A 27,591-nucleotide genomic window follows, 5' to 3' on the forward strand; every position below is an offset into this window, starting at 1 on the left:
CTCCCACTGTCACCTCCATCCTTACAGCTGCACTGCAGCATTATTAGAGCTGTGAGACCCTGAACTGGCCAATAGAGAGGAAGATATTGAGTGGCTCTTCTGCTTCCCTCCCGCCCCAACCTACCCGAGTGCCGAGAATGAAGGGGTTGGGGCTCTTATAGACATTTTAACCATGCACCTAAGGCTGGGAGTCAGTGCTGAGGAACAAAAGATAGGAGGCATCTGCTCTCTGATGAGACCTGCCCCAGACTGGCAATACAAGAGAAAATTAATTAACTCCATGGATTTAGACTGCTGTGTTATGACAGTGAAGTCATCCGGAAGGTCAGGCCTTCCACACGAACACACAGGAGTCAAAGGAGCCCTGTGCTGGGGGCTTCCTTGCTGGACCTGCAGAGGCAGTACTTTCCAGGTAGGGCCAGTTCACTGAGTCATCTGCCCAAGAAGCAGACCCCAGCACGTCTAACAAGCGAGCCTCTGTGAGCACAGGATGTGGGAAAGAGTGAGGCTCTAGTGCCCCTGTGACTATGTGAGTCTGTGTGTCTGCGTGTCCCCAGACCACTGCAGAGAGAATTATCAGGAGTGAGGCTGTAGAAGGAAGAACAATGGTCACCTGTCCAACTAAGCCCTTGGCAAGGTCAGATGGACCAGTTATAGACAGGCTGAACACAGCCCTTCCCTGGAACACAAACCTGCTCTATACCATCCACAAGGTTTTGTGGGTTTTCCTTTGAGGCAGAGTCTCAATATGTAGACCAGGCTGGCCTTGATCTCAAAGAGCTCCATTTGCCTCAGGCTTCCAAATGTTGGGATTAAAGGTGTGTACCACCACATCTGGCTTGTCTTTTAAGATTTATTTTTATTTTTAACTATGTGTGTATGTTTATGTCTGTGTGTAGATATATGCACACAAGTGTGGGTGTCCACAGAGTCCAAAAGAAGGCATCAAATTCCCCCGGAGCTGGAGTTACGTGTGGCTGTGTACCACCCAACTTCAGTGCTGGGAATCAAACTCCACAAGAATGGTATACACTCTTAGTCACAGGGCCATCTCTCCAGCAAGATCCACTTTCATTTTTTATTTATGCCTATGTATTTGTGTGAAGTATGCCACATTTCTCTAGATGGCTACAAAGCCCAGGAGAGGGCAACAGATCCCCTAAAGCTGAAGTTATAGATCCTTGTGAGCCACCCAATTAAGACACTAGGAACTTAACAAGCCTTCTGATAAAGTTCTTAAGCACTGAACCAGCCCTCTAGCCCAAAAGATGGGTTTAAAGGGACTGGAGAGATGACACAGTAAAGTGCTTGCTATACAAACATGGGTCAGATCCCCAGTACTCAAGTAAAAAGCCAAGTGTGGTGGCACTGGAGACCCCTGGGGCCACTAACCAATTTATATAGACAAACTGGTGAGCTCCAGGCCATTGAGAGACCCTACCTCAAAGAAGGTGGTCAACATGCTCTAAATTACTGATTTACTGCAATTTGATTAATTAACTAATGAAAGACACAGTGAGATGGCTCAGTGAATAAGGGCATGGGCCACCAAGCCTGACAACTTAAATTCAATCCCCAGGACCCACACAATAGGAGAGAACCCACTCCTCTGACCTCTACATGTATGCTCTCCTTTCTCCCCCGCCACACAAATAATAATAATAAATTCATGAAGAACTTGGCTGACTTTTTAAATTAGATTTCTACTTAAATCTTTTTTAATTTTTACTTTATGTATGGGTAGTTTTGCCTGCATGTATGTCTACACACCATGTGCATGCTTAGTGCCTATGGAGACAGAAGTGGATGTTTGATCCTCTGGAACTGGAGTTACAGATGGTTGGGAGCCACCACGTGGGTGCTGTCAATCAAACCCAGGTCCTCTGTAAGAGCAGCAAGTGCCCTTAACCACTGAACCATCTCTTCAGCCTCTGGATTTTTTAAAGGGATTCGAGTAGAACACCTCATAGGCTGCTCCACATACTAAAGTCACTGACACGTTGTGACAGACAACCTATATTTCTTTAGTGGATCATCAAAGCCTAGCAAAGCGTAGAGACCTCAGAAATGCTACCCTCGCCAAAGCAGACGTACAGAAAGACAGGTTCACTGCCTCCCCACACATGCAAAAGAGATCTACAAAGATGCACTTTTCCAGCACCACACTAGCAAAAGTCAGGTGGATTTCTGTGAGTTCAAGGCCAGCCTGATCTACATAGCAAGATGCAGGTCAGCCAGGGCTACGTGGTGAGACCTCGTCTCGAAAAGGAAAGTGCCCCAAAGCAAGAAAAGCTCTGAAAGCCCCATGCACACTATGCATCAGCATTGTGAATACAGATGAAATACTCAGCACAGCAAACTGGAAAAGATAATGCTGACACTTTAAAACAGTGGGAAAGGAACTCAAAAATCAGTAAAGTGCTTGCCTTGCAAGCACAAGGACCTAACTTCGATCCCCAGAACCCATGAGGAAAAAAATGTTAGGTGTGCTGGAATATACTTGTGATTCAACAATGGAAGCACACAGGAAGATCCCTGGGCTTCAATAGCCAGCTGGCCAGTCTAGCTGAATCAGTGAGCTCCAAAACAATGAGACCCTATGTCAAAGGAGGCAGATACTTAGGGTTGTCCTCCAGTCTCCACATACAAGACATGTACGCGCACACAGAAGCACACACCTGCTTGCACATGAACATGCACACACATACACTAAAAATAAAAAGAGCCAAGGAGGGGCTAGACAGACGGTTTGGGGTGAAGCACTTGCCCTCCAAGCCTGAGGGACTGCCGTTCAGATCCCTGGAAAGCATGTAAATGCCAGGTGGCTGCCAAGCTTGCAATCCTAGTCTTCAAAGGCAGAGACGGGATCTCCAGATCAGGTTAGTTAGTGAAACTAGCCATACTGGTGAGCTCTGGGTTTGATGGAGAAACCTGCTTCAGTGAATAAGGTGAAAAAGTTATCAAGAGAACCCTTACATCAACCTTAGGCCTACACACACACACCCACACACACACCCTTACATCAACCTTAGGCCTACACACACACACACACACACACACACACACACACACACACACACACACACACACACACACCTAGAAGGTAAAGGGGAAGATGAACAACAATAGACTCATTGTAGGCGAGAGCATGCCTCAGGGATGATAAGGGCTGCAGACCGGCTTCCAGCCTGACAAAGACCTGTCAATTTCCTCCAGGCCTGGCTCATTTCTAGAAGGTTGCTTCTGAAACTCTCCCATGACCCCACCCACACTGACAGGCTCAAACTGCCTGCCGCCTGTGAGTCTGGGGGCAGGAGATCATATAATCTGGCATTCAAGATCACACAGATGATTCAACAGAAATGACACCCAAGATTAAATAACTGTGTCCGCATGTCTTCTGACCTCCCTGTATGTGTCTCCACCTTCCAGGAAGCAGGTACTCCACTGCTCCCTCAGGCAGATGTAGACCTTCAGAGGCTCCAGGATTCCATCTGACATATCATCCTTGTGGCATATGGCACTGGTCATCCCAGCATCCCAGGGGCTGAAGAGAATTCCAAGTTCAAGTCTAGCCTAAGCTACACAAAAAGACCCATCCCCAAAACAAAGAAGAAACAGGTCCATCAAAGCATGGGGCATTACTCATCATCCAGGGGTCCCCTCCCTGGCTAAGCACAGAACATTCTCTAAGCTCTTACAAGGGCAGCCCAGAGCCTCAGACTTCTCAGGCTCAGAGAATTCAGAGTTTCACCTAGGTGTGTGGGTGAACTTGCATAAGCTAGATGCCATCTAGCTACAGCTGGGGTCTGTGACACCAATTGTATGTCTGTGACATACAGAAGGAAGCACAAAGGAGGGGACACATGGGAAGTGGGCTGACATCAGGTCCCAGACCGCCCTGAACCACAGCAAGCCATCAATATGCCTCATCAGGGGCTGGAGAGATGGCTCAGAGATTAAGAGCACCGACTGCTCTTCCAAAGGTCCTGAGTTCAATTCCCAGCAACCACATGGTGGCTCACAACCATCCGTTATGAGATATGATGCCCTCTTCTGGTGTGCAGATATACATGGAAGCAGAATGATGTAAACATAATAAATAAATAAAATCTTTAAAAAAAAAAAAAAAAAAAAAGGATGCCTCATCAGAAAAAGTGAAGATACAGCATGCTTAAGAAGACAAGCTAGCACTGTGGTACCGTGAGCACAGGAGAGCTGGCCCTAACCCTCACTGGCTGCCGCCCAGGACTTTGTTTTGGCCCACTCCAACATTTATGCCATCTATGAGCTGCTGGAGCTTGTGAAGGAGCCAATCCTGTGGAACCACAGTGGCAGGATCTCCATGACTGTGGACAACAGCAGACATCTGAGGGGAGTCTCGGTGAGGGTCCTGTATTGATGCTGTGGCAGAAGCCTGAGACCTTAAACCAGACCAATGACTCATTGCAATGAACATTTGAAAGTAAAGCTGTTTGAGCAAAAGGGTAGACTGTGTGACACACTGCAGCTTCCAAAGCCACAATGACAAATGAATATGATGGAGAGACAGGAAAGACAGAGGAACAGAGTGGTGGGTGCGAGGCGGAAGTGGAGACGCAATGGCCATGACAGATGTGACAGAAGTTGACAGAGGAGCAGGTCATTGCACAGAGGGGTGGAGGAGATGGTTTTCTTTTTGGTGGGAGTGGACATGGAAGGACTGGGAAATGAGTAGGACTGGTCCGAATGATGTGAAATTCCCAAAGAAGTAATTTAAAAAATATTATTAAAAAAAAAAGAGAGAGAGAAGACACCGACAAGACAGGCTGACATCAGGGTTGAGTCCAGGGCCTATGGTCTGTCATATCAGGTGACTCCCAGAAAGAAACTGGAGAACACAAAAGATGGCCAGGATGAAAAGCACTAAACGTTTTGCAACCCAACACTCCGAGACCCTCATCTCCAACACTCCACCGAGGCAAGGTCTGGCCTAGAACTGCAGCCATGTATAGGGCCAGGTAAGAGTAAAGACAGGCTTTGCCAACACCTCGAGACCTGCTCAGCTGGGAACAGAAATGGCATGCGTGTGCAGTCTCAGTGTCCACACTTAGCAGGGAGGGGACAGAGAGGCACAGGTGTCAGATGCATTCCCTTGAGGGACAACAGCAGAATGGCTGGTGTGTCCTGGGGTCCAGTCCTGCTCTACCCTTGTATTTCTACATTACAAGTACAGGCTAGTTCGTCTCAAATCAAAGTCCCTGCGGTGATCATGGCACTTCCATTCATTAGAACACACTAGCCTTCAGGGACCAGTCTACAGGAGAATTCTGGCATTCCCCAGCTTCCAGCTTTGTAGATTCTGGCTGGAGTATGAGGCATGGTCTGCAGTACTGCCCTGCAGGCAGCCTCCCCAGACAGGAGTAGGAAATACTGTTACTGGAGGTAATCCTGAACAAGGACAACATACACATCCCTGAAAGCAACGGTGAGTACTGGAATATACACAGCCCCCAGGGATATCCCAACCTAGGTCTGCAGCTCCCTTGGAAGCTGGAGAATCCTCAACATACTCTGGTCCCCAACACAAGACCCCAGCACCCACTGGAGTCAGGCCCAGGATATGAGAAGATGTTGGTAAAAGGTTCCCCTTCTGATCTGTACCATCAATTACTACAAGGACGCCAAGTCCTACTCATGGTGCAGTCTCAGCACAACTCCTATGCAGTCTGGACAGCAGATAATACTCCACATTGTTGAGCTACTTCCTGAAAGATAAACCAGGGATCTGAGTGAATAGGGGTCCTTCCTAGGAATCCCCATTGTCTTAGGGTTTTTGCTGCTGCGAAGAGACACCATGACCATGGCAACTCTCTTTTTTTTTAAGATTTTATTTATTTATTATGTATACAACATTCTGCTTCCATGTATATCTGCACACCAGAAGAGGGCATCAGGTCTCATAACGGAGGGTTGTGAGCCACCATGTGGTTGCTGAGAATTGAACTCAAGACCTCTGGAAGAGCAGCTGGTGCTCTTACCCTCTGAGCCATCTCTCCAGTCCCCCCCCATGGCAACTCTTATAAAAGAAACATTTAATTGGGGTGGTTCGCTTACAGTTTCAGAGAGGTTCAGTCCATTATCATCATGATGGGGAGCATGGCAGAATGCAGGCAGACGTGGTGCTGGAGCAGCTGAAAGTCCTACATCTTGCGGGCAACAGGAAGTCAACTGACTGTCACACTGAGGGAAGCTTGAACAAGAGACATCAAGGCCCGCCCCCACAATTGCATACTTCCTCCAATAAGGCCACACCTCCTAACAGTGCCACTCCCTTTGGGAGCCATTTTCTTTCAAACCACCACATCCATGAAAGGCATTGTACATGCCAGTAGCTTCCTCTAGACTCTCAGTCCAGGGAGAAAAGACAATCAAAAGTCACCCAGTGTATTTCCACCAGGGCCCATGCTAACTCCCCAGGCACAAGTGAACAGTGGTCCCCACATCACTTCCCATGGGCACATGTGAGGGCAGCTGCCACGTCACCTCCCTGAGGCACACTGAGCACCAGGGGCCCGTGTCACCTCCCTTTAGCATTACTTACATCACCCTCCCTGGTGTACATGTGAGGACAGGACCTCAAGTCATTTCCCCGGAGCACATGTGAACAACGGTGTCTTTGTCACCTCCTATGCTATCTTCCTAGGGCATCCCTGAGCACCAGAACTCCATGTCACCTGCCTGAGCACCCATGAGGACTGAGGCGTCACATCACCTCTTACAGTATTTGTAAGGACCACAGCCTGTCACCGCCCTGGGATACATCTCCCTGGAGCACACGTGAGCTCCAGGCCCCACATTACCTCCCTGGGGCACATGAGAGCTCCAGGTCCCACAACACCTCCCTGGGGCACACATGAGGACCAGGACTATGGAACCAGGCAGGCACTATGTAATCATCATATCTGTTTGCTGTGCCCAGAGTGTGACCAGTAAATAGCAGTTGTGTTCCAGAAAGAACCTGTCCCCTGGCTACAGCTTGGGGAAGGAAGGAAAGTATGGAAAGAAGTATCCAACTTCCTGTGGATTCTCACTCACCCATCCTTCCTTTTCTCTTTTTTCCTTCCTGTACCTACAGGGCCATGCTGAGCACTGATCCGTCTGTCAAAGAAGTGAATGAGAAGAACCCTTGCTCATGGAGACAGCATCGTGTGAGCAGAGCAGCAATAAGCCAGTCAACAAGTAAAATCCCCTTGGAGCAAGCACTCTAGACTCTATAGTCTACTGGGAGTGGCAATGGAGGATGAAGAGAGTGGTCTCACAGGGTGGATGGCCAGGGAGACCTGAAGGAGGATGGAGAGGAGCCCTGTAGCCCCCTGGGCAAAGAACAGTCTAGGAAGCGTGGCCAGCAGAAGCAAAAGATTTAAAGTGGAGGCCAGCCAAGCTGTGCCAGAGTGGGCAGCAGTGGCCAGAGGCTGAGGACCAGGCAGAAAAGCATCACTCGGGGAGTGGCCCTCTGTGTGACAGACAGGGTCTGGCCTGCATCTCAGATGTTTAAGGCTATGGTTAGATGTTCCAATGCTCAGTCCCCAGATTCCAATGTTAATGGTGTTTATCACTGGGACTTTGAAAAGGAGACTGGGAATTGGATGAGGTTACCAGGGAAGGAAGGCCACAGTGACGTGATTGGCTTTATAAAAAGAGACCTAAGCTGGCATACCTTCCTCGTCTCCCAGGCGATGTCCTCTTCCATAAGAAGCCCTGGCGGGGCCTGAGAGATCCTTAAGCAGTCACTTGTTCCAACAGAGACTAACTCTGAAGTGAAAGGTACACCTAAGGTAGACTTTCAAGACAAATATTTCTTATGACCTACCAGAGAGCCAGGAGCCCACCATGAGAAAAAAAAGAACACTGTTTTGGTTTGGGTTTTTTGGGTTTTTTTTTTCCTACTAGAAGGGCTTTTGATGTTTACAAGAGATGGGGCTGTCACTTTTTCAGTTTTAAGTTGCCAAGACACATAATCTCCAAGGAACCGTTAGCAACTTGAAAACAGCATCCTTATCCCTCTCAACATACTGAAGAAGTAGTAAGAGGCCACATCCATGCCTATAGACTCCGTCTAGCCTGAGACTGTACAATGGCCTCTGTGCCTCTTCTTCTCTGAGTCCCCTCCCCATGCCCTATCACATGAATATCACCTCCTCTTTGCTTATGAAAAAAACCTTGGCCGAGGAGAGGAGCAATCTGCCCCCGTAGGGTATCTGGTTACAGAAGAAGCCAGGGTGGGGAAGGAATGCATACAACCTTATGAAAATGCAGGATGCCATCTGCTCCCATCCACTACACCCAAGCTCACTTCAGCAAAGCAGCTGAAGCTGTAGCTCTAAGCTGGCCCCGGCCACCATGCACACTACACTACTCCTTCTCCTTCCCAGCCGTCCTCGAAGGGCATCAGCAATCTCTCATTTCCCCGCTTCACCAATTCCATTTCCAAAACGATGGGGACTCAACACTATTAAACATGATTTAATTTGCTTTCCCCTAATGACTGGCCCACGGTATTAGGACATCTCTCCTTTTCCACTTGGAAGGCCTTCAAAGGGGGTGATTTCCTCCCAACAAATTAATATGGAGACCATTAGGACACCGACGGGGAATCGTCCTTGCCACGAGCTTCTTAAACTGAGGCAGAACACAGTCCCAGATAGAGAAGACAGCAGAGGGCACATTAGGTGGTGGGCTCTGGGCTCCTTTCATACATGCCCAGTTGCTACTACAGCTCAGAGCACCACCAGGAACATTCCAGAGCCCAGGTCAAAGTCTTTACAAAAGATGTGTTAACCCTCTGAAGCATGTAAATGAGAGCTGGCAGCAGAAGGACACAAGTTCCTGAGCCCCACATACTTACTATGGGGACAGCGGCAGTCCTTACCTATGCTCGCCTTGGTTTTACTTCACTCCTCTTGGGCCTCCAAGGCTTGCATCCTTGCTAATGCCATTATAGACAGGGAACAGGCTGGCAAACCAGGCTGCATGGAACCACTTGCAATCCCAGAATTTGGGAGGCTGAAGTAGGGGGTCTATGAGTTCAAAGACGGTCTGCATTCTCAAATCCAGGCTAGCCTGGGCTACATGAAACCCTACTGTAAACACAGGCAGCAATAGGGTTGGAGAGATGGCTTAGCAGGTAAAGAGCACTTGCTGCTTTTGCACAGGATCTGAGTTCTATTCCCAGCACCCGCATCCAGCAGCTCACAACAACCTATAACTCTAGCTCTGGGGAATCTGTCACCCTCTTCTAGCTTCCTAGGACACCTGCACACGTACAGACACACACATGAATAAAAAATAATAAAATAAATCTAGAGAAAAAAAAAACAGTGAAATTTTTCCCAGCAAGTTTATGCCCAAGGCACATGTTTAACACATAAAAATCCTTAAGTCCTGTTCTCAGGCCCTGGGACCCACAGTCCCCAAAGGGCAGGGATGACTGCTGTACATTCAAGTCACTTCCAATGCTTCATGCTCTCCACTCCTCTCCAGGCCAGATTGGCTCAGATAACATGCCTTCAGTCAGTCCACAGCACCCCGTGAACCACCCTCACTGGGATTCCATGCTGCTGCTGTTCACTGAAGGGTAAAGCCCTGCCCATGTGCCCAAACCTCATTTTCAGAACACTGTTGTGAGGCAGGCACTAAAGAGAAGTAATGCACTAATTCTGGAGCTCACCATGTCCAGGGTCTCACTGGATGAGAATCACATCAAGGGCTACTGGTTTTGTGGGATTTGCTGGGCCTACCAAGGCCACCTCTGGTACCCAAAATGAAGGGCTCCAGAAACCCAGGCACATTGAGCTGGGCTGTCCCCAGTGGTCAGGGAAACTGCCAATTCCCTTTCTTTCTAAGCCATGAAGTAAGGGCTATAAGGTCAGTGAGGGAAAATACCAGGATTAGGACTCTTCTTCTTGTGTTAGGAGGGAGAAAGAGCATTTGGACATTTTTGTCTGCCAGAAAAAATACCTCAATCTTAGATCAGTGAGGAATGAAAGCTAGAAGCAGTGTAGGAATCAGAGGGACAGGGTGTGCTTCAGGTGAACAAAACAAAGAAACCCAGAAAGACATATACTATGGCCTCCCAGGGTGGGCAAGTAGATGCCCCTCCCACATGCCAGCTAGAGACCTTTACTCAGAGACCAACAAGCCTTCAGCCTTACATTGCACAAACCAGGCCAGCATTCCACTGTCCCTGCCTAGCCAAGATGTGCCAGCTCCCCTCTTTGCCAAATCCTAAGTCAGCAGGCCAAAGGCCTGTTCAGCCTTCACCCCAAGCAGAACAGGGACTGGCAGGTACTCATCAAGCCAGGTTGAGCAAAGGTGACTCTACTAGCAGCTCCACAGATAAGAAACACCAGGGAAGGTCAGGCAGGGATCTGCTAGTACAAGCTAGGCAGAGCCTTGTTTTATCACCCCAGCTAGGGCTGCCTGAGGACAAACCTCCAAGCATAGACCAGTCTAGAGAGCTGGCTCAGCTTCCAGTCCACAGCAGGCCTCCAAGCAGGCCTGGCGCCCCACTGCCTAGCACTAGCTGGCAGAGCCCTAAGGGCTGTCTCACCACTCGGCACCTGCATCCCATCATAGACTGAAACATCTAGTCACCTTCTCAGGAGGTAGCACTGGGCTGCCTGAGGAACCAGGCTACGGAAGTAATCAATGACACAGAGACTCCGGTCACTAGATAGAGGTGCCCAGGGCCCAGTCCACCCACCCCGCCAGCCAGAGAGTTCTATGCAGATACCTACCCCCTGAGTGCCTGCCCAGCCCAACTTCACCCTGCTGAAACACAAAGGCCCAACTGGGCTCCAGACTGTGGCCGAATGCTTGCTGCTCCCTCTGCGGCACCAGCCACACAACACAAGCACCAGCCACACAGGTGCCCACTGTTGAGAGTGGAAAGAGATCATTTGAGGGTCCTTGAAGTTTCCAGGGGCTCCACATACCCCAGTCACACCCACCCCAAAGTCTAACTTGTGCCCACCCTTCCTGGTTGGCCTCAAGGGCCCTCTGTGAGGCACAGCCATCAGGCGGGGGTCAGAAACTCTAATTATACATAAAGCTCATAATTAGCCTTTGATTAATTAAAAAGTGAGAAAACTAATTATTTAACAATGTCACTGGCTTCATATGTGTAATCTTTGGAAATGTACAGCCCCCAAGAGGAGAAAGGGGGGCTTCTAAAAGGATCCCTGGAGGGGACAAAGCTAAGGATACAACTCAGTAGGTCTTTCGAAACCTCTGCCCTCAACCTTGTTAGACATGAAAAGACCTAGATAGCCAAGCACTGGGGTCTTAGACAGCAGGGACCTGGGAAGGTTGTCTCCTCAACACCCATTCTCTCTGTAGGGCTCCATCAGGGATGGGTGAATGAATGAACAGATGGTTCTTCAGATTTGCCCTCAGGTCACAAGGCCAAGTCCCTAGTCTCATATTCTCAACAAAAACCTGAGGGCTGTAGCTGTAGACTCCAACCCAGAGCTCAGGCCCTTCTTACTGTGGGATAACACAGAGTTAGGGGCACCTGCCTGATGCCTCAGTCTGTGGGATCAGGAGGGGAACCAAGAAGGAACACCCCATAACCACTTGCTCCTTCAAGGAGACATAGGAACCCACACACCTCAATACCTCGGACTACATGAAAATGTCACAGATACCACAGCATGGCAGCCCCTGCCATAGATGACTCTGGAGGACTCCCACAGCTAGGAGGCCAAGTAGAGCCTGTAACAGTCACAGCTCAGCCATGCATGGTTAAGGATGGTTCCAGTCCCTGCAGCCAACATGAGCAAGGGTGGCCCCAATCTCTCTGCCCAGAGTTTTCCGGTGAGTGAATCGCCCAGTCCAGCCGTAGTTCATACAGCCACTGACCCACACCAACCACCACCCTCCTCCTATGAGAAGCAGCCCTGTTTTTAGACACTCAGCAGCTCCTTTCCATTGGGCCGTCATCCTTCAGCATCCTGGGTTCCGATACCGAAACTAGCCCTACCACATCCCCACAAGTGCCTACAGCGCCCCCACTAGGCCCAGGCCTGGGTAAGCACAAGACATCTCGGGTTACCTGCCCAGACCTTGCCAAGCTCTTGCCAAGCCCGGTCCACAAATGCTCACTCACAAGGACACGAGCTAACTGTACATGGCAGAAGCTGGTAGGGCAGTGTGTGCCTCTGGCTAACAGCAGCCAGGAGTGCTCACCAGACTCTGCTGGTTGGTTTTTGTTCACCTGACAAAAACCTAGACATATCTGAGAAGAGGAAACCACACCTGAGAAAATGCCCAAAAGCAGAGAGGGTCTAGGGGTCTCATACTTCTCATCACCAGGGATTGGGTACAGTGTCCCATATCACCCCAAATACAGAGGACTGGGCATGGAACCCCACATCATCCCAACTGCAGACTTTTAGCTCAGTTCCTGACATCACCCCAGCTTCAGGGGATCAGCAAGTTTCCCCACATTACCCCAACTGCAGGAAATCAGGCACAGTGCCCCACATCCAGAGATCGGGGACACAGTGTTCCACAGCACTGCAGGGATCTATCTCTGTTCCAAGTTCACAGCACACACCTCATGAGTTCAGAGAAGCTGCCTCTCCACCCAGAAGGCCTGACCCCATAGCTGAGACTGCCACTGGCAGACTCCTACTGACCTTACACCCTGAGAAAGGTCTTCCAAGGTGACCAGAAATGACACCATCACAAGGAGCCACTTACACTTTGCTATTTTTTCTGTTCTCCTTCCTACTCTCGTTCAGATTTTTCTGCCACAAACATCAAACTGTCAAGCTTCACCAGACACAATTAATGCTTGGGGCACTGGGGAGAAACAATTAGCCAATTAAAGCTTAATTAACTGTGGACAAAAACCAAAAAGGAAAGGGCTTGCACCAGTTGCCACAGGATGAGTGAAGAAAAGCCAAGCTCCTCATTCCCAGGTGGGAATTAGCTGGGTAGAAAGAGACCAAGGCAAAAAATGACAGAGACGTGTTGCTTAATGGATGCACAAGACAGGAAGGGTGGCCCTGCAGACTACACGAGAAACAGAGGCACAAAGAAAGCAACAATGAGCACACAGGCGGCAACACACAATAGCCACAGAGCACCTAGAATCTGTCCATTGCTATTTCCTTGGGATGGACTCCTGTTTCCTCGGGGCCAAATCGTGAATGAGCAGGGAGGGAGTCGACAGGTAGAGCTGTCGTCTCCCAGTACCCTGGCTCTGTGCAGAGTCTCACACACACTTTCTGGAGTGTCATACTAAACCCTGATGACCTGGCCTGTAGCTTTGCAGAGCAGGATGGTCCTCCAAAAATCTCAAAACAAAGCCCAAGTTTCAGCCAAGCTCCGTCCCACCCTGTCCTGCCCCTCCTTGTCCTACCCTGGGCTGAGCTGGCCACCTGCTGGGCCTGTATATCCCCCAGTCTCCTGTCCATTGTATATGCAGCTCTGAGCTTTCCACCCCGCCCATCAAAACCAGAAATTCTACTAGGAAGCCCTCTATAAACACCTTAGCTATCTGTGCCATTGCTGCCCCACCATGGCCCACTACCATGCAGTGGTCCTGGGCTCTGCCTTTCCAATAGTTGAGGTTGTGTGCCCTGGCACAGGCTGAGCTGAGCAGAGAACACAACAAAGAAGCCCATCCTCCATGCAATGCCCACCCCACCCCCTACCAAGAAGACCAGGAAATCCAGTCACTAGTTCTGGCCACTAAACATGCAAGTTCCCAAGATCTGGGTTTTCTCAGCTTAACTCCATACACACCAGACATGCTGCAGACATCCAGCATATAAGCCTGCTCTTACCAGAGGGGATGACTCTCAACCATGAGCGATTGCCTGAGGACCCACCCTACAAATGAACACTAGTAGGAGACCAGCTCGTTCACAAGAATGAACATAAGGCACTGGGCCCCGCACCTCACCTTAAGCTGGGGCAGATATCAATAGCTGAGCCTCACTCAGCAACCATGACTTCAGTGTTCCAGGAAGCTACTACCAATCAATCAGGATTAATTAGTGTTATCAGTCAAGTTCCCACAGCTCAGAAGGTATCCCTGCCCAATCCTGCTCCATGGTGGAAGGAGTCTTTTCCAGTAAGTGGTGCCAGGTCATCCATGAGGCCTAGGTCCACAGGACCTTCCTATACCACACACCTGCACTCCAACATACCAGTTTGGTTTTCTGTCTAGACTCAGACCCCACAAGCTCGCAAGCCCTTCTCTTTGCTTCCATCCCTGTGGCTTACTGCCCTCAGCATTCCACAGAGGCCAACAGTCACAACCCCCAAATGGGTACCAGCACCCGACTCATCACCATGGCCTCCAAAACAGAGTCCTGTCCTTCATTTTCCAGCAAGCCCAGAGAACCCACACACAGCTCTTCACAGGCTAGTGTTGACAGCAAGGTCTCAGCTACTGATCCAGAAGGGTCTTCTACCTCCTCTCCTTTCCCAGCAGGCTTCTGCCTGGAAGAGGAGGCAAAGTAGAAACCTCAGAGCTGGGTATAGTCAAGAGTAGAGCATCTGCCCAGTATGCACAAGGCCCTGGGTTCCATCCCCAGGACTATGAGAGATACAATGTTCCCATTGGCAGTGAAAAGCCAGAGGCCGACCATGTGTGTTTGTGTGTGCATGTGCATTTCTGCATACATACACTCAGCATGTCTGGTCATCAAGTGCCCCTGAAAAGGTGGGCTAATAACCTTCTGAAGTGACTGACGCCCACTAGCAGAGGTGTGGAGTAAATCCTTCCAGGCAGGACCTGGAAAAGTGCTTGCCAGCAGCCCCTGCCAGGACTCTGCTGGGAGCCCTGAGGCTGCTGCGCTCCATGGTAGCTGCATTTTAATAAGTAATTAGTACAGAATGGATACTGCAAAAAGGCCCAAGTACCTCCCAGACAGCACTAAGCCAAGGCGTGCAAATGAACTTGGCACAGCAGGGGCTGGTGAGAGCCATCAGGCAGCGGCAGAGTACCTCAGGAGAGCTCAAAGCCCACTCAGCAAATTTCCTGAACAAATATTGGGGGGGGGGAATGAGGAGACACAAGGAGGCTTGAAGCCTGGGTGTGGAGATCAGGAATGTCTGACCAATACCCATGGTTACTGCTGCTTTTGTCTCTGACCAGATGGGGCTGGAAACCCGTCCATACACACAGATGCCCAAGTTATAGAGACTATACCTCCACACACTTGACAGCAAGCAGAGCAGGATGACAGGTATGCAATATGACATCAGAGGCTGGGTAAGGCCAGCACTACAGGCAGCTGGAACAGGCTATGGGTACCCCTGCCCACTGCCAAGGGTCACAGCCTGCTCACTTGGTTAGCATTGGTACAATCCCAGCATGACTCCCCAGAGCTGCCAACTTAGAGGACACACCACAGGAAGACATGCAACTGCCCCATCTGGTCTCTTCCTCCAGCAGTTCCTAGGAGAGGAAGATCCTTACACCCATTTCCCAGACTGGAACACCACAGTAGCGGCAACATGGGAGGTAGCCAGTGTCAAGCCCAGTGACATCTGGGTTCTGCTTCAGGACCCTTCTATTCAAAAACTCTCAGCTGAACCACTTTACCTGGCTGCTGGAAATACCAGCAAACACAGTCCTCTGCCACTCCCATCCGTGTCAAGTTCAGAGGACAATGGCAGCAGATGTCTGGAGGAGGAGGTAAGTCAACACAAGGGGCTATGACAATTACAGGGGACAAAATAAATGTCCAGAGGAGACAAGCTTGCTTCAGATGCAAGGCTTGCTGCACAATGGGCTCTGTGGAAAGTGCTGGATAACTAGTGATAACTGCTTGGGATAGAAGTGAGAGAGGCATCAAGTACCAGGGGAATAAGCATGGGGCCCATAAACTGCTGGAGGGATGGTGGGACAGAGGCGAGAGACCTGAAGGCTCTGAAAAGCACAGCAGGACACTGGCAGGTAAGTTCTGCCTCCATCACCACAGCATAGCCAGCTCCACTAGTGACCCAACTGCCCCCTATCAGCTCCCCACCAAGCTGAAACCCGGAGGTAACATCCTTGGCAGTAATGAGTCCAAGCTTTCACTCACTTTGAGCTTATTCAGAATTGTGAGTGAGCATATACTTAGGACATTGCCAGGAAGAAAGAAATCAGGAACAGAGGCCAGGCTGTCAAATGTACCATCAGGGCAAGCCTCACTTAGCAGAGCCAGGGTCTGAGGAAGCACAGAGGACAGCAAACAGCTAAGAGGAAAACCCAGGGGAGGCTTGAAGGTTTAGAAGACATTTCAGGAGAAAAAAAAAAAAAAAGCCCAGGTGGATGGGAGGGTACAGAGGCAGAGGCAGTTGGGCAGGTGGATCTCTAAGTTTGAAGCCTGTCTGATCTACAGAGTGAATTCCAGGACAGCCAGCAGCCAGGGCTACACAGAGAAACCTGTAGTATTTATTATTTATTAAAGCTTGACTGAGGATTCAGAAAGCAAAGTCAGCCACAAGCCAGAGAAGCCGGGCACACACCTTTAATCCCAGCAGTCAGAAGCTAGGAGGTAGTGGCACATACCTTTAATTAGGACTGGGGATTAAGAGATAGAAGGATCTCTGTGAGTCCAAGGCCACCCAAAATCTACACAATAGTGAATCAGTCTAACAGAGAATTATAGCTCACACTTTTAATCCCAACATTAGGGAAGTATATAAGACAGAAGCAAGTCTCAGAGAGGCATTCATTCTCCATCTAGGCTGAGGAGAGACAGCAGTTTGAGACTTGATCACGAGCTCGTACGTGGATCAGCCCTTTCAGCCTGAGCTATAGGTGAGAGCTAGTGGCCAGCTGCTTTGTTTTTCTGAATCCTCAGGCAAACTTTAATAAATCATAAATAATATATCACTACAGAAACCCTGTCTCGAAAAACTTCAAAGGCCTTCCAGTGATGGGTGGGATTCTAAGGGGTCCCCTGGCAGCATGGGTCAGTAGGCTGCAGAAATGAGCAAGCAAAAGCAGAGGAAAGTCCAGGGGAGCAAGCCAACCCTTGGACAACCAGAAGCACACAGTAGGCCTAGCTTCCCTCCTACAGGCAAGAACTACAGCCTCCTATACTGATTTAGGAGACAAAATGAAAAATGAGGATGTGACTGCTCCCAGGTCTGGTTAAGGAGAATGTTTATTGTAGATATGAGGGAGAGCACAGCCAGAGGCCTCTGGAAGAGTCCAGACGGGGGGGGGGGGGTGATTTGGAGAACCTGGGAAACAAGAGGTCAAGAGGGTAAGTAGCCAAAATGCCTGAGTTATATAGGGAAGAGAAGTTGGCCAAGACAGTGAAGCTCAGGGGCTGGAGAGGTTTATTGTATGGGGGACATGGGGGGGGGGGTAATGCCAGCCAGGATGACTCTATAACAGGTACTTGTGAACTGGGAGAGACTGCTAGCCAGAGTCGACTTTGACACATTAAAATAGGCACCTCAGTTAGCCATTTGAGACCTACTACCCTTCCCCTTTCTCTGTCTCTCTCACCTGCCTTCCTCCCTCCTTCCCCTGCTTTCTGATCCTTGAAAGGAAACACTTTATCTTTTGAGACCCTGTGATCTTCACCTCAGCCTAAGGAGGCAGGGGTTAAAATGCTCAAAAATAGTGGCTACCATCACAGACAAAGATAATAACCGTGACAGGTCTCTGTCCTTCTCTGTTCCCTGTCTCCAGCACTGCCCAGGGCTCTCTACAATGCAGGCCTGGCTATGAGCCTCCTGAACCCAGAAGATGGTACAGCAGTGACTGGACAGATGTAGAAGGAAGGCTTAGGGAACATCACAGCTCAGCAGGCAATGGAGCTGGACCTCCCAGTGCCAAGTTGGAAGAGGTGGGAATCCAAAAAGAAGATACCCAGCCATTGACCCCAAGCAGGAAGCTGGCCACTCTCTGTGAGCTTCAACTTCCTGTTCCACAATATGAAAGAAGGAAGAGACATATCAGCACAGAGGAGGGCTGACATAAATGCAGTGCCCCAATCACAGGGAGGAAGCAACGCTGCTACTATACCGGTGATCTGCAATGTCTAGGAGCTGAAATCTTAGAAGAAAGCAAACAGAATCCTCTCCAGGGTCCCCACCAAATTTTCAAAGGGGTTTTCTTTGTCCAAAACTCCCAGAAAGCCAGGAGTGGCCATCTAAGGAGTGTCCACAGTCCCTCGCACCCTGGGCCCCAGCAACTGAACAGATAATGGCCCAGACAGGACACATGAAAATGAAAAAACACCACATGGCAGGGACAAGGCCAGCAGATTGCATCACTAAATGGGCAGGCACATCACAGAGCCAGCAACCAGAGCCTGGCTACCATGCAGTACAGCCACCCTTGGCAATCTCCAGGACAGGACTTATCTGAACTAAAGTCTATTATCTTTAATGTAACTCTTCGGAAAAACACCAGGGAAGGCAGCCAAAAAGACACTTCCGGAACTAAACTCTGGATCTCTCAGTACTTGCTGGAACTGGTAGGGTGAAGGACCAAGAGCAGGAAGAAAACACTTACACTAAAAATGACAAGAACCTAAGAATTCATTTCCTTGCTGAATCCTTCAAGCGATGCCTCAAGAGCCAGCCACAATCTTCCCAAAGGTTTAAGAGATCAAGACTATACAAGAATCAGGTCTCACCCAGGTGAACACAGAAAGAACACAGAGTCCTGCTCTTTCTCACCATGGCCAGCCTAACTCCAGCAGAACTTGGACGAGAGAAGGCACCAAAGGCAGGTACAGGAGACATCAGGTCAGCTCCATGTAGAGCCAGAGCTTTGGGACCACAGCTGGCTGCAGGGGCAGAGCAGGCACCAAGATTCATACCCTTCTGGACAGACCTTCAAAGCTGTGCCCCCTGCTATTTACAAATAGGGTTTGGAGAATCTGCAAGGTTGCTTCCTGACAATGACAGAACATAGAGACACCACCCTGCTGGATTCCAGAGCTCCAGAACTTAGCTACCAGGGTCTATCCTTCAAAGGTGCAAGTGTTGTGACTTTTACAAACAAAATAACTGAAAGATAGAGGGAAAAGCTGACGCCTCCCTGTGACAGTCAGAGTAGGTCCCTACAATCACTGATGGTCAGACAATGGTAGCAGCATCAATTTCTATCTGAAGGGACACTACAATGGCCAGCCCTGATGGGCACTTCCCACTCCCAATTCACACACTCTCCCCGACTCTCTCTATCCCTCTACCTCTCACAGTCTCACACGTCAGGGTCTGGAGCAATGGTTCTCAACCTGTGAGTCTTGACCCCTGTGGAGTTAACAACCCAGGGGTCACCTAAGACCATCAGAAAACACAGATATTTATATTACGATTCATAACAGCAGCAAAATTACAGTTATGAAGTAGCAACTAAAATAATTTTATGGTTGGGGGGTCACCACAATGTGCAAAACTGTATTAAAGGGTTGCAGCATTAGGAAGGTTGAAAACAGCTGGAATACGGGCACTGAGTTAGGTATCCATTTACCCAGCAGTGGTGCATAGGACCCTGATCCACCCAGCCCACCCTCAGGACTGGACAGGGTCTGAAGCAGCAACAGTCAAAGGTAGGCTGGTGGCCATATGAGCTCCTGTAGGATAAAGCATGAGGCTGGACCCCACCCCTCAGCTTGGCTACAGGGTCTGCATAGCAGGGTCATCTCCAGCCCTAGCACCCCACCCTATGACTCAAGGTCCAAGCCCACAATCCACTCCCATTTCCCATAAGCATATGCTGGGGCAAAGCCAGGGAGACAAGAATAGAGGCCAAGGTGAAAAGCCCCTGGTGAAGCCCCTCCACCCCCACATGCAGCAGGCACATCACACTCACTGCAGGGTCAGAGTTGTCAAAACTGCTGACGATGACAAGGGCAACCCTTCTTCATAAACAGCTTGACCACACAGTTGGCCGGTCAGATGATGAGAGCTTAATCCAGATTTATGTGTCTTACATCATGCATTCCGCCATAGCAAATTAGAATCAAAATGAAATTATATGAAATTATACACAGAACACTCCAGGACTGTTGCATGAGTTTGGTTAGATTTTCCCATCTTTTTCTCTATATGGTTATTCAATGACTGAGTGTGTGTGTGTGTGTGTGTGTGTGTGTGTGTGTGTGTGTGTGTGTGTGTGTGTGTGTGTGTGTGTGTGTGTGTGTGTCTAGGCTACCAGCTCCTCCTATCCAGAGTGCTGTGGCAAATTCATCTCAATCACTTCCAGGGACAAGACCAAGACCAAAAGAGAGTACCAAATAGACCTATCAGACTGAGAAGCCACTCATAGGACAGGACACCAGCAAGATATTATCAACACACCCAAGCAGAAGGAAGCACAATTCTATATAGGCTTGATATTGCATCAAACTCCCCACACCTGCCCTGCAGCCAGGACCTCCATGTATCACACAAAGGCCTTACTACACACTACCTGGCCTTCGAAGTTTTCTGGAACCTTGATGCAAGCCTCTATGACCCCTTTATTCTTGCATCCTGAATGCTTGACAAACTCACAAAAATCATACCCAAGTTCTGCTGATAGCTAGAGACCTGGTGTGTCCCCCTTGAGTCAGAGCTACAGTGCCCTCTATATGCTTTTATAGCCAATAAATAAATAAATAAATAAATAAATAAAATAAAAACTGGATGCTCATAGAAACAGACTCTCAAAAGGAGACTTCCAGAACAGAGGAGACTACTGGGGCCAGTGGTTCCCAGAAGCCTAGTCCTGAGCACTAAACTGGCTCTGAACACTACATCACAGGAACAGATCTCTCAACATTTACAACTGCAAGGTTTGTTCTCCTATTCACATCCTGGACTCGTGGGACGTTTCCTCAAATACCCAGTTCCTAAAAATGGTTCTCTGCCTCTGCCTCTTCGATCAGCAGGCAGAAGCAGCTGGCTCAGAGGCCAAGCCAGCTGCAGGGGGAAGGGGAGCAGCATGGAGGCTTGAGGAGACAAACTAGATTACAGGTCTGCACTTCAACTGTCAGTCCCCCAACCGAAAGACATTACAGTCATGATCCTACCTAGAAGGCCTAACAGAGGGCTGGAGGCATGACTCAATTGTTAAGGCACTTAGCTAACATGTATGAAGCCCTGAGTTTGATCCCCACCACTGCATCAACCAGTGGTAAGGAACACCTGTAACCCAGGAAGTGGAAGCAGGAAGATCAGAAGGTCATCCTGAGCTACACACAAAGTTCAAGGCTAGCCTGAGCTACATTAAATTTTGTCTTATAAGAGGCAGAGGCAGGCAGACCTCTGAGTTTGAAGCCAGCAAGCCTAGGCTTCACAGAGAAACGCTGTCTGGGGGGAGGTGGGGAGATTCAGTTGCCAATATTTTTGGTGGCAGCTAACCCCCTATATCACTCCATACCCAAGCTTATCAGGAAGCCACCTATGAGTCACAGCCTTCATGGCTCTGCACCTGCCTGGCCTCAGGTTCCTCTCCCTCGTGGGGGGAGGGGGACACAGCACACTCAGCTTTCATGGCATCCCCCAGATTTAGATGTGGGTGGTTCCCCTGACTGAGAGAGGGAGGATCCACCCTCCTGCTCCACCCTGTCACACAAACCCGGTTTCAGCACCTTGCCATCATCCGTGACACAGAGCAACAGACATGGGGATGGCAGGCGGCAAGCCTGTGGGGCCCACATGTCCCAGTGCAAACGTGTGTCAAGGAGCCCACTCACCTTCCCGAAGTCTCGGACATCAAAGAGGTCAAAGGGGTCAAACAGCTCACTGTTCCTTAGTCCAAATTTGTCGTGGCAGACTTTGAGGAAGGTGCGAATATTCTTCAAACACAGGAACTAGAAAGACAGAGAAAGGGGAATCAGTATGGGGATGGCACTTCAGAAAACATCAGTCACAGCACCCACAAGGTCCCACTTTTTGTGTCCATGCAGACAGAGGGAATAGGCAGCCTGGCAGCAGGAGAAATCCCTGTTCCAGGCTGAGGTGTGGGCTGCAGCTCAGAATTACTGCAGCTTAAGTACTCCCAGGGTGAGGCAGCTATCTTCTATTCATGTTGGTTTGCAGATGACAGATGACACAAAATCATAGCCGGCTAACCCACACCCTGCCCTGGCGTAATAATGTGCATCCCAATGCCGATGGTCACAGCAACAAAGAAACAAGCGCTACAGAGCACCTCACACAAGTGTACCCACAACTCCTTGCAGCACACACCTATCACTTCACAGGAGCCAAAGCCAGCAACAGAGATGTGGCGCTGACAACCAAGACCTTGGAAAGAAACTAAGCTGGGGCCAGGCAGTGGTGGTACATGCCTTTAATCCCAGCACTCAGGCGGCAGAAGCAGGTGGATGGCCAGCCTGGTCTACAGAGTGAGTTCTAGGACAGCTAAGACTGTTACACAGGAAAAGCCTGTCTCAAAAAAAAAAACTGAAAATAATTTTAAAATTTAAAGAAACCGAATGGCAGAGGGGAGAAGGACTTTGGAACAACAGGTTCCTGGTTTGAACCTAGTCTGAGAGATGACAAACAGTGGCCCAAGCTCCTGAGGTACTTGCTAGGTAGAGATTGTCCTCTGATAGCATGCAGGGGCAAACAGTATGTAGAAGCCATTCAGTATCTAACACAGCTGAGCACAGTATTCAAGTGGCAAGGATCTAACACCCACAGCCCAATAGAACCTAGGACTAAAGGCAAATCAATACCCATCCCTACAGGACCAATTGCCAATCTCAAGTAAACTTCAGGAAACCCATCCCTTGCTCATCAGCAGTTTAGACAAAGGAACTGATTCTGATATGACTGGCCATTATCACAAACAGAATAAGCCTCAGCTAAGCTCAGGGGAACAGACGCCAAGCTGTGCTGAGAGCCCCTGTCCTGTACCACCACCTCTCGTGAGAGCATACAGGGCTCTTCCCTTGTCCTGTGTCACCACTACCTCTACCTTGGGTCACTGCCCACCACCCTGGCTGAGATGTTACCATTCACAGATGATGCTGGCCTGGTTTCTATGACACACAATATTCTCTCTCTCTCTCTCTCTCTCTCTCTCTCTCTCTCTCTGTGTGTGTGTGTGTGTGTGTGTGTGTGTGTGTGTGTGTGTGTGTGTGTGTGTCTGTGTCTGTCTGTCTGTCTGTCTGTCTGTCTGTCTGTCCATCTACATCTGACTCTAAGTAGTTTCTTTTAAACAACATTTGAGATGAATTGTGCACACAGTATGCTTTATCCCTAAACACCTGAGCATGCATGTCCTAGAACAATGACATCATCATACATCAAGAAATTAACAGATGCCGCCCAATCTGCACATTATATTACATAAAGGACAACCAGAACGGCCTTCATAGAAAACAAAAAGGAAGTCGGGCGGTGGTGGTGCATGCCTTTAATCCCAGCACTCAGGAGGCAGAGGCACTCTGTGAATTCGAGACCAGCCTGGTCTACAAGAGCTAGTTCCAGGTCAGCCTCCAAAGCTACAGAGAAACCCTGTCTTGAAAAACGAAAAATAAAAAAATCAAGGGAGAAAGGGAGGGGAGGGGAAGGAAAAGGAGAAATATGGCAGAGGGTCCCAAGACCACATTGGATATTACTGTCACATTACTTTCATTTCCATTAACCTAGAACTGGATTTTACCACAGAACATTCTAGAATGACAATGTCCTTTATGACAATGTCCTTTATATATTCTGTCCCATACAGTCTATGCCATTAGACACACGTACCCAACAAATATTTCAAATGTTGAAATGAATATCTGGATTTCCCATTTAGTTTTATTTTAATTCAGTTAAATTTAGAGATCATGCATGGCTGAGAACCACTAGGTATGAAGTACTCCACCTCTCTGTCTTCTATAACCTGATGGTACTGAAGAGCACCCAAGCCTAGAGGATTCCATTCCCATGAAGTTCCTAGAGTCTAGACAGAAAGCATTTAGGGGAGAAAGGTTTGTGTGAGTGGTGGCAGTCTGAGAAAGAGACATCCTGGTGGTGGATGCGCGCGCGCACACACACACACACACACACACACACACACACACACACACACACACAGCTAAAGATGTACTTAAAATACCAAGTTTCATGCTTGGAAATGGGGAAGGTAGAACTCAGATATGGTGGCCCACTCCGGTAGTCTGGGCTGGCCTAGGCTATCCAGAAAGATCCAACTCAAAACAAAGAAAAAAATGGTGACGATGACAAATGTTTATATATCACAATTAAAAAAGATATAGAGACAGTGTGACAAAAAAGGCAGAAGGCCACGTGATGATGGATGCAGGAAGAGACAGATTAGAATGGAGCTGCTGCAAATATTACTAGCAGCCACCAGAGCCTGGAAGAGAGGCCTGGACACAGTCTCCCTCAGAAGCCCAAGAGAAAACCATCACACTCAGGCTCTGTCCCCTGCCTCTGGCCTCTGCCAGCAGGGGACACATTTCTGCTACTGTAAGCCACAAGTCATCAGCAAGCACAGTTAATGCAACTTCAGGAAGCAACAATGCACACACACAGCCCAGCCTGGAAACTGGGGCAAGGGGAGGCACTATACCCTAGAGCCCCTGGCACCACCTCCTGTCCTATGAAACACTGAGCTTCCAGCCTGGCTCAACTATTTTTTGCCCACATCTCCTCTCTAATTTCCACTAAGCGTTTATTTTAATTCCTCCCTGGCCTCCCATTTTGGAGTTAATTACACAGGACCCAACCATAATCATGGCCAGCGAGGACAGGCTTCCTTTCAGGGCTCAGCACAAGCCAGTATCCCTTGACCAGTGGCCCAGCCTCATCTCAGACCCACCCTATCACCACCCCCACCACTGGCCACTTGGGTAACCTAACCTTCAAGAGCCCCACCCCTGAAAAACAGCCACACAGGCAAGGGCTGTCTGCAAGGACAAGGACAAAGGTCTTGGACAGTAACATGAGGATCTCCATGAAGTGTGCACACCACCCTGCCTCCCTTCGTGCAAAGCTTTCTGAGATCCATTCACTTATGTCCTTAATCATTGCCATTGTCCTATGAACCATCTTATCTAACACAAAAGAAAATTGAAGCAGTAAGCTAAGGACTTTGGCACACAAGCAGATAGCATCGTGGGCTACAAACAAGCCCATTATCTGCTACAGATGAACCCTTGAGATGAAAGGGTTCTACGGGGCATAGGGTCATTCATTGTCCATGCCTACCAACAACACCCTTAACTCCCCCTCTCTCTCTTACTATACAATTAGGGAAACTGAGGCCCAGGATGGCAGGGGTGTGGAGAGGAATACCTGGCTGGGAAGGACAGGACTATGCTGGCTGTCAGCCTCTTTCCCTTCCCATGGAGGCAGGACAGCAGGCAGCTGTTCAGATCCCTTCTCTCCCCCACCCCCACTGCCCAAGAACCAGGAGAACATGAGGCCAAGACCCACCAGTTGGAGCCATTCACTCCTATGCATGCAGAGACTGACTTAGATTCTAGACAGTCCTAAAGGTTGGAGGTGAGAGAGAGGCCTGAGGCTTCTGCAGCCTGTCTCAGTACCGAGGAACAGCCTGGGTGAGTGCAGATGAGTGAGGCCCAGGCAAACGACAGCATGGAGATAGACCTTCCCATTCTTGGCCAAGCTGAGCCACAGAACACCTGATGGCTGATGCATCCTTGTTGCATTAGGGGTACACAGCACTTTCTCACTGACCTGGCTTGCCCTTCGGGGCCTTCACAGGGCAGCCTGGGGCCTCATGGTGTCCTGAAGCAACAGTCAAGCTCAGAGGAAGTCTGGTGAGTGCTCTTGTAAGTAACAGGGCTCTCTCTAAGGGTGGCAAGCAGCAGGCCACTGTGTTTGTTTAAAACACTGAGAGAGGCCACAGGCCAGTACCTCCTGTTGTCTTGACCCTCTGTGGGCTCCACCTCTTGGCCAAACAACCCTGCTTAGCGGGGCCTTGGTGGTGGAGGACCCAGAGTAGATTGCTCTGGAAACATCACTGCTCACCAGCTCCCGGCGGATCTAATCAGGCTGAAATCATATTAGCACCAGAAAGGATACAGTCTCCAACCCACACACTTCCCCAGGCTTGTTCCCAGCGGGACAAGAAGCCCAAGTGCTGCTCACTGTCATCTGTCAGGATGGGGGGCGGGGGGGGGGCACGTGTGAGCCACCAGGGGAGTTTTCAGGCCCAGTCCAAGTGGTCCCACCACAGCCACTTCTCTGTGGAGCTTTGAAACCAACTGACCACGATAAAACAGCCCTCTCCAGCCTGAAGGAGAGATACATCAGGAGAAGCAGCCTACCTAAAGGCTGTGGAGACCCCACCACCTTTGCAAGGCTCTCACGGCATGCTGCCGGAGTAAGGACAGGCCTGCTCTGTGGAGCACATTCTATGTGGATGCTCCTGAAATATGAACATAAAAACAGAACCAGACTGGGGGTAGGGAGCGTTCATCTGCCTGAGGCCACACAGCTAACTGAAGTCGTATTTAGCTTCAACTGTCAAAAATCAACATGGGAAAGGAAATGTCCAGATCAGTGGTTCTCAACCTGTGGGTCTCAACCCTTTGGGGTCAAACAGGGGTCACCTAAGACCATCAGAAAACACAGATATTTACATTACGATTCATAACGGTAACAAAGCTAGAGTTGTGAAATAGCCAAAAAAAAAATAATTTTACACCTGGGGGTCACCATAGCATGAGGAACTATGCTAAAGGTTCACAGTGTTAGGACCACTGGGCTAGATCAAGCTAGCCTGCGGACATGTCTGTAAGAAAGAGTCTTGATTAAGTTAATTATGGTAAGAAGATCCAACCCACTGTGGGTGCCTGGGACTCTAAGAATGGAGAAAGTAAGCTAGGGAGTAATGCAAGCATTCATTTCTCTCTGCTCTTGACTGTGAATGGAATGGAAGTAGCTACTTCAAGTTCCTGCTGCCTTGACTTCCCAACACTGGAAACTGGGAACCAGATAAACTCTTTCTCCCTAAACTGCTCTTGTTGAGGTATTCTATAAGTGACAGTGAGGTGAATTAGAACACTGGCCCTAGACCTGGAGTATGTGGTTGAACACATGTGGCCTGAGCACTGCTCACTAGGGATGAAGGGCCACATCTCAGGTTTCTGCACTAACCCCATGATAGGATGCCACCATGCACCTGTAAGAGATGGATGAGTGCACAGCCCATCCCTCTATCTCACACACCAATCGGCTCCAGCAGTCTGGTCATGGGCAGCCCAGGGCCAGGGCATGCAGACACAGCAGCAGCATAGCCCTGCATCACCAAAGATGGGGGTTGCTCTGTGCTTCCCAGGAGGGTAGGTCTCTATGACATCTCTGCAGTCAGCCCACCCGCCCTATACAGCCATGAAAGGATAGCAGAGTACCCAGGAATACCCTTTGTCTAACACAAACCTGACTCCTGGCTCTTGAGCCACACATCTCCGCAGCAAGGGTCCAGCCCAGAGCACCAGGCCTTTCCAGCTCTGACCTCTGGGAGTCTCCATGGCTGACTCATGACAGCCACAAAGGCTTCACTGTACAGAGTTTTCCAGAACTCCAGGCGCTGGATCAGAGCCCCACTGAGCTGCTCACAGCAGCCCCAAGTCACTGCAGTGATAAGGAAACCAAGGT

General features: G+C 49.4%; 1 protein-coding gene across 1 annotated transcript in view; it reads right to left on the bottom strand.

The window, feature by feature from the left end:
* Vav2 (vav guanine nucleotide exchange factor 2) overlaps positions 1-27,591 on the bottom strand; it is a 170,355-nt gene that overhangs the window by 109,311 nt on the left and 33,453 nt on the right. Inside the window, exon 2 of the mRNA XM_027423023.2 lies at positions 21,699-21,815. Within this exon, the coding sequence (XP_027278824.1) occupies positions 21,699-21,815 (117 nt within the window). The remainder of the gene's footprint in view (positions 1-21,698; positions 21,816-27,591) is intronic.

This window comes from Cricetulus griseus, chromosome 6 (genome assembly GCF_003668045.3).
Source record: "Cricetulus griseus strain 17A/GY chromosome 6, alternate assembly CriGri-PICRH-1.0, whole genome shotgun sequence".
NCBI classification, from domain to species: domain Eukaryota; kingdom Metazoa; phylum Chordata; class Mammalia; order Rodentia; family Cricetidae; genus Cricetulus; species Cricetulus griseus.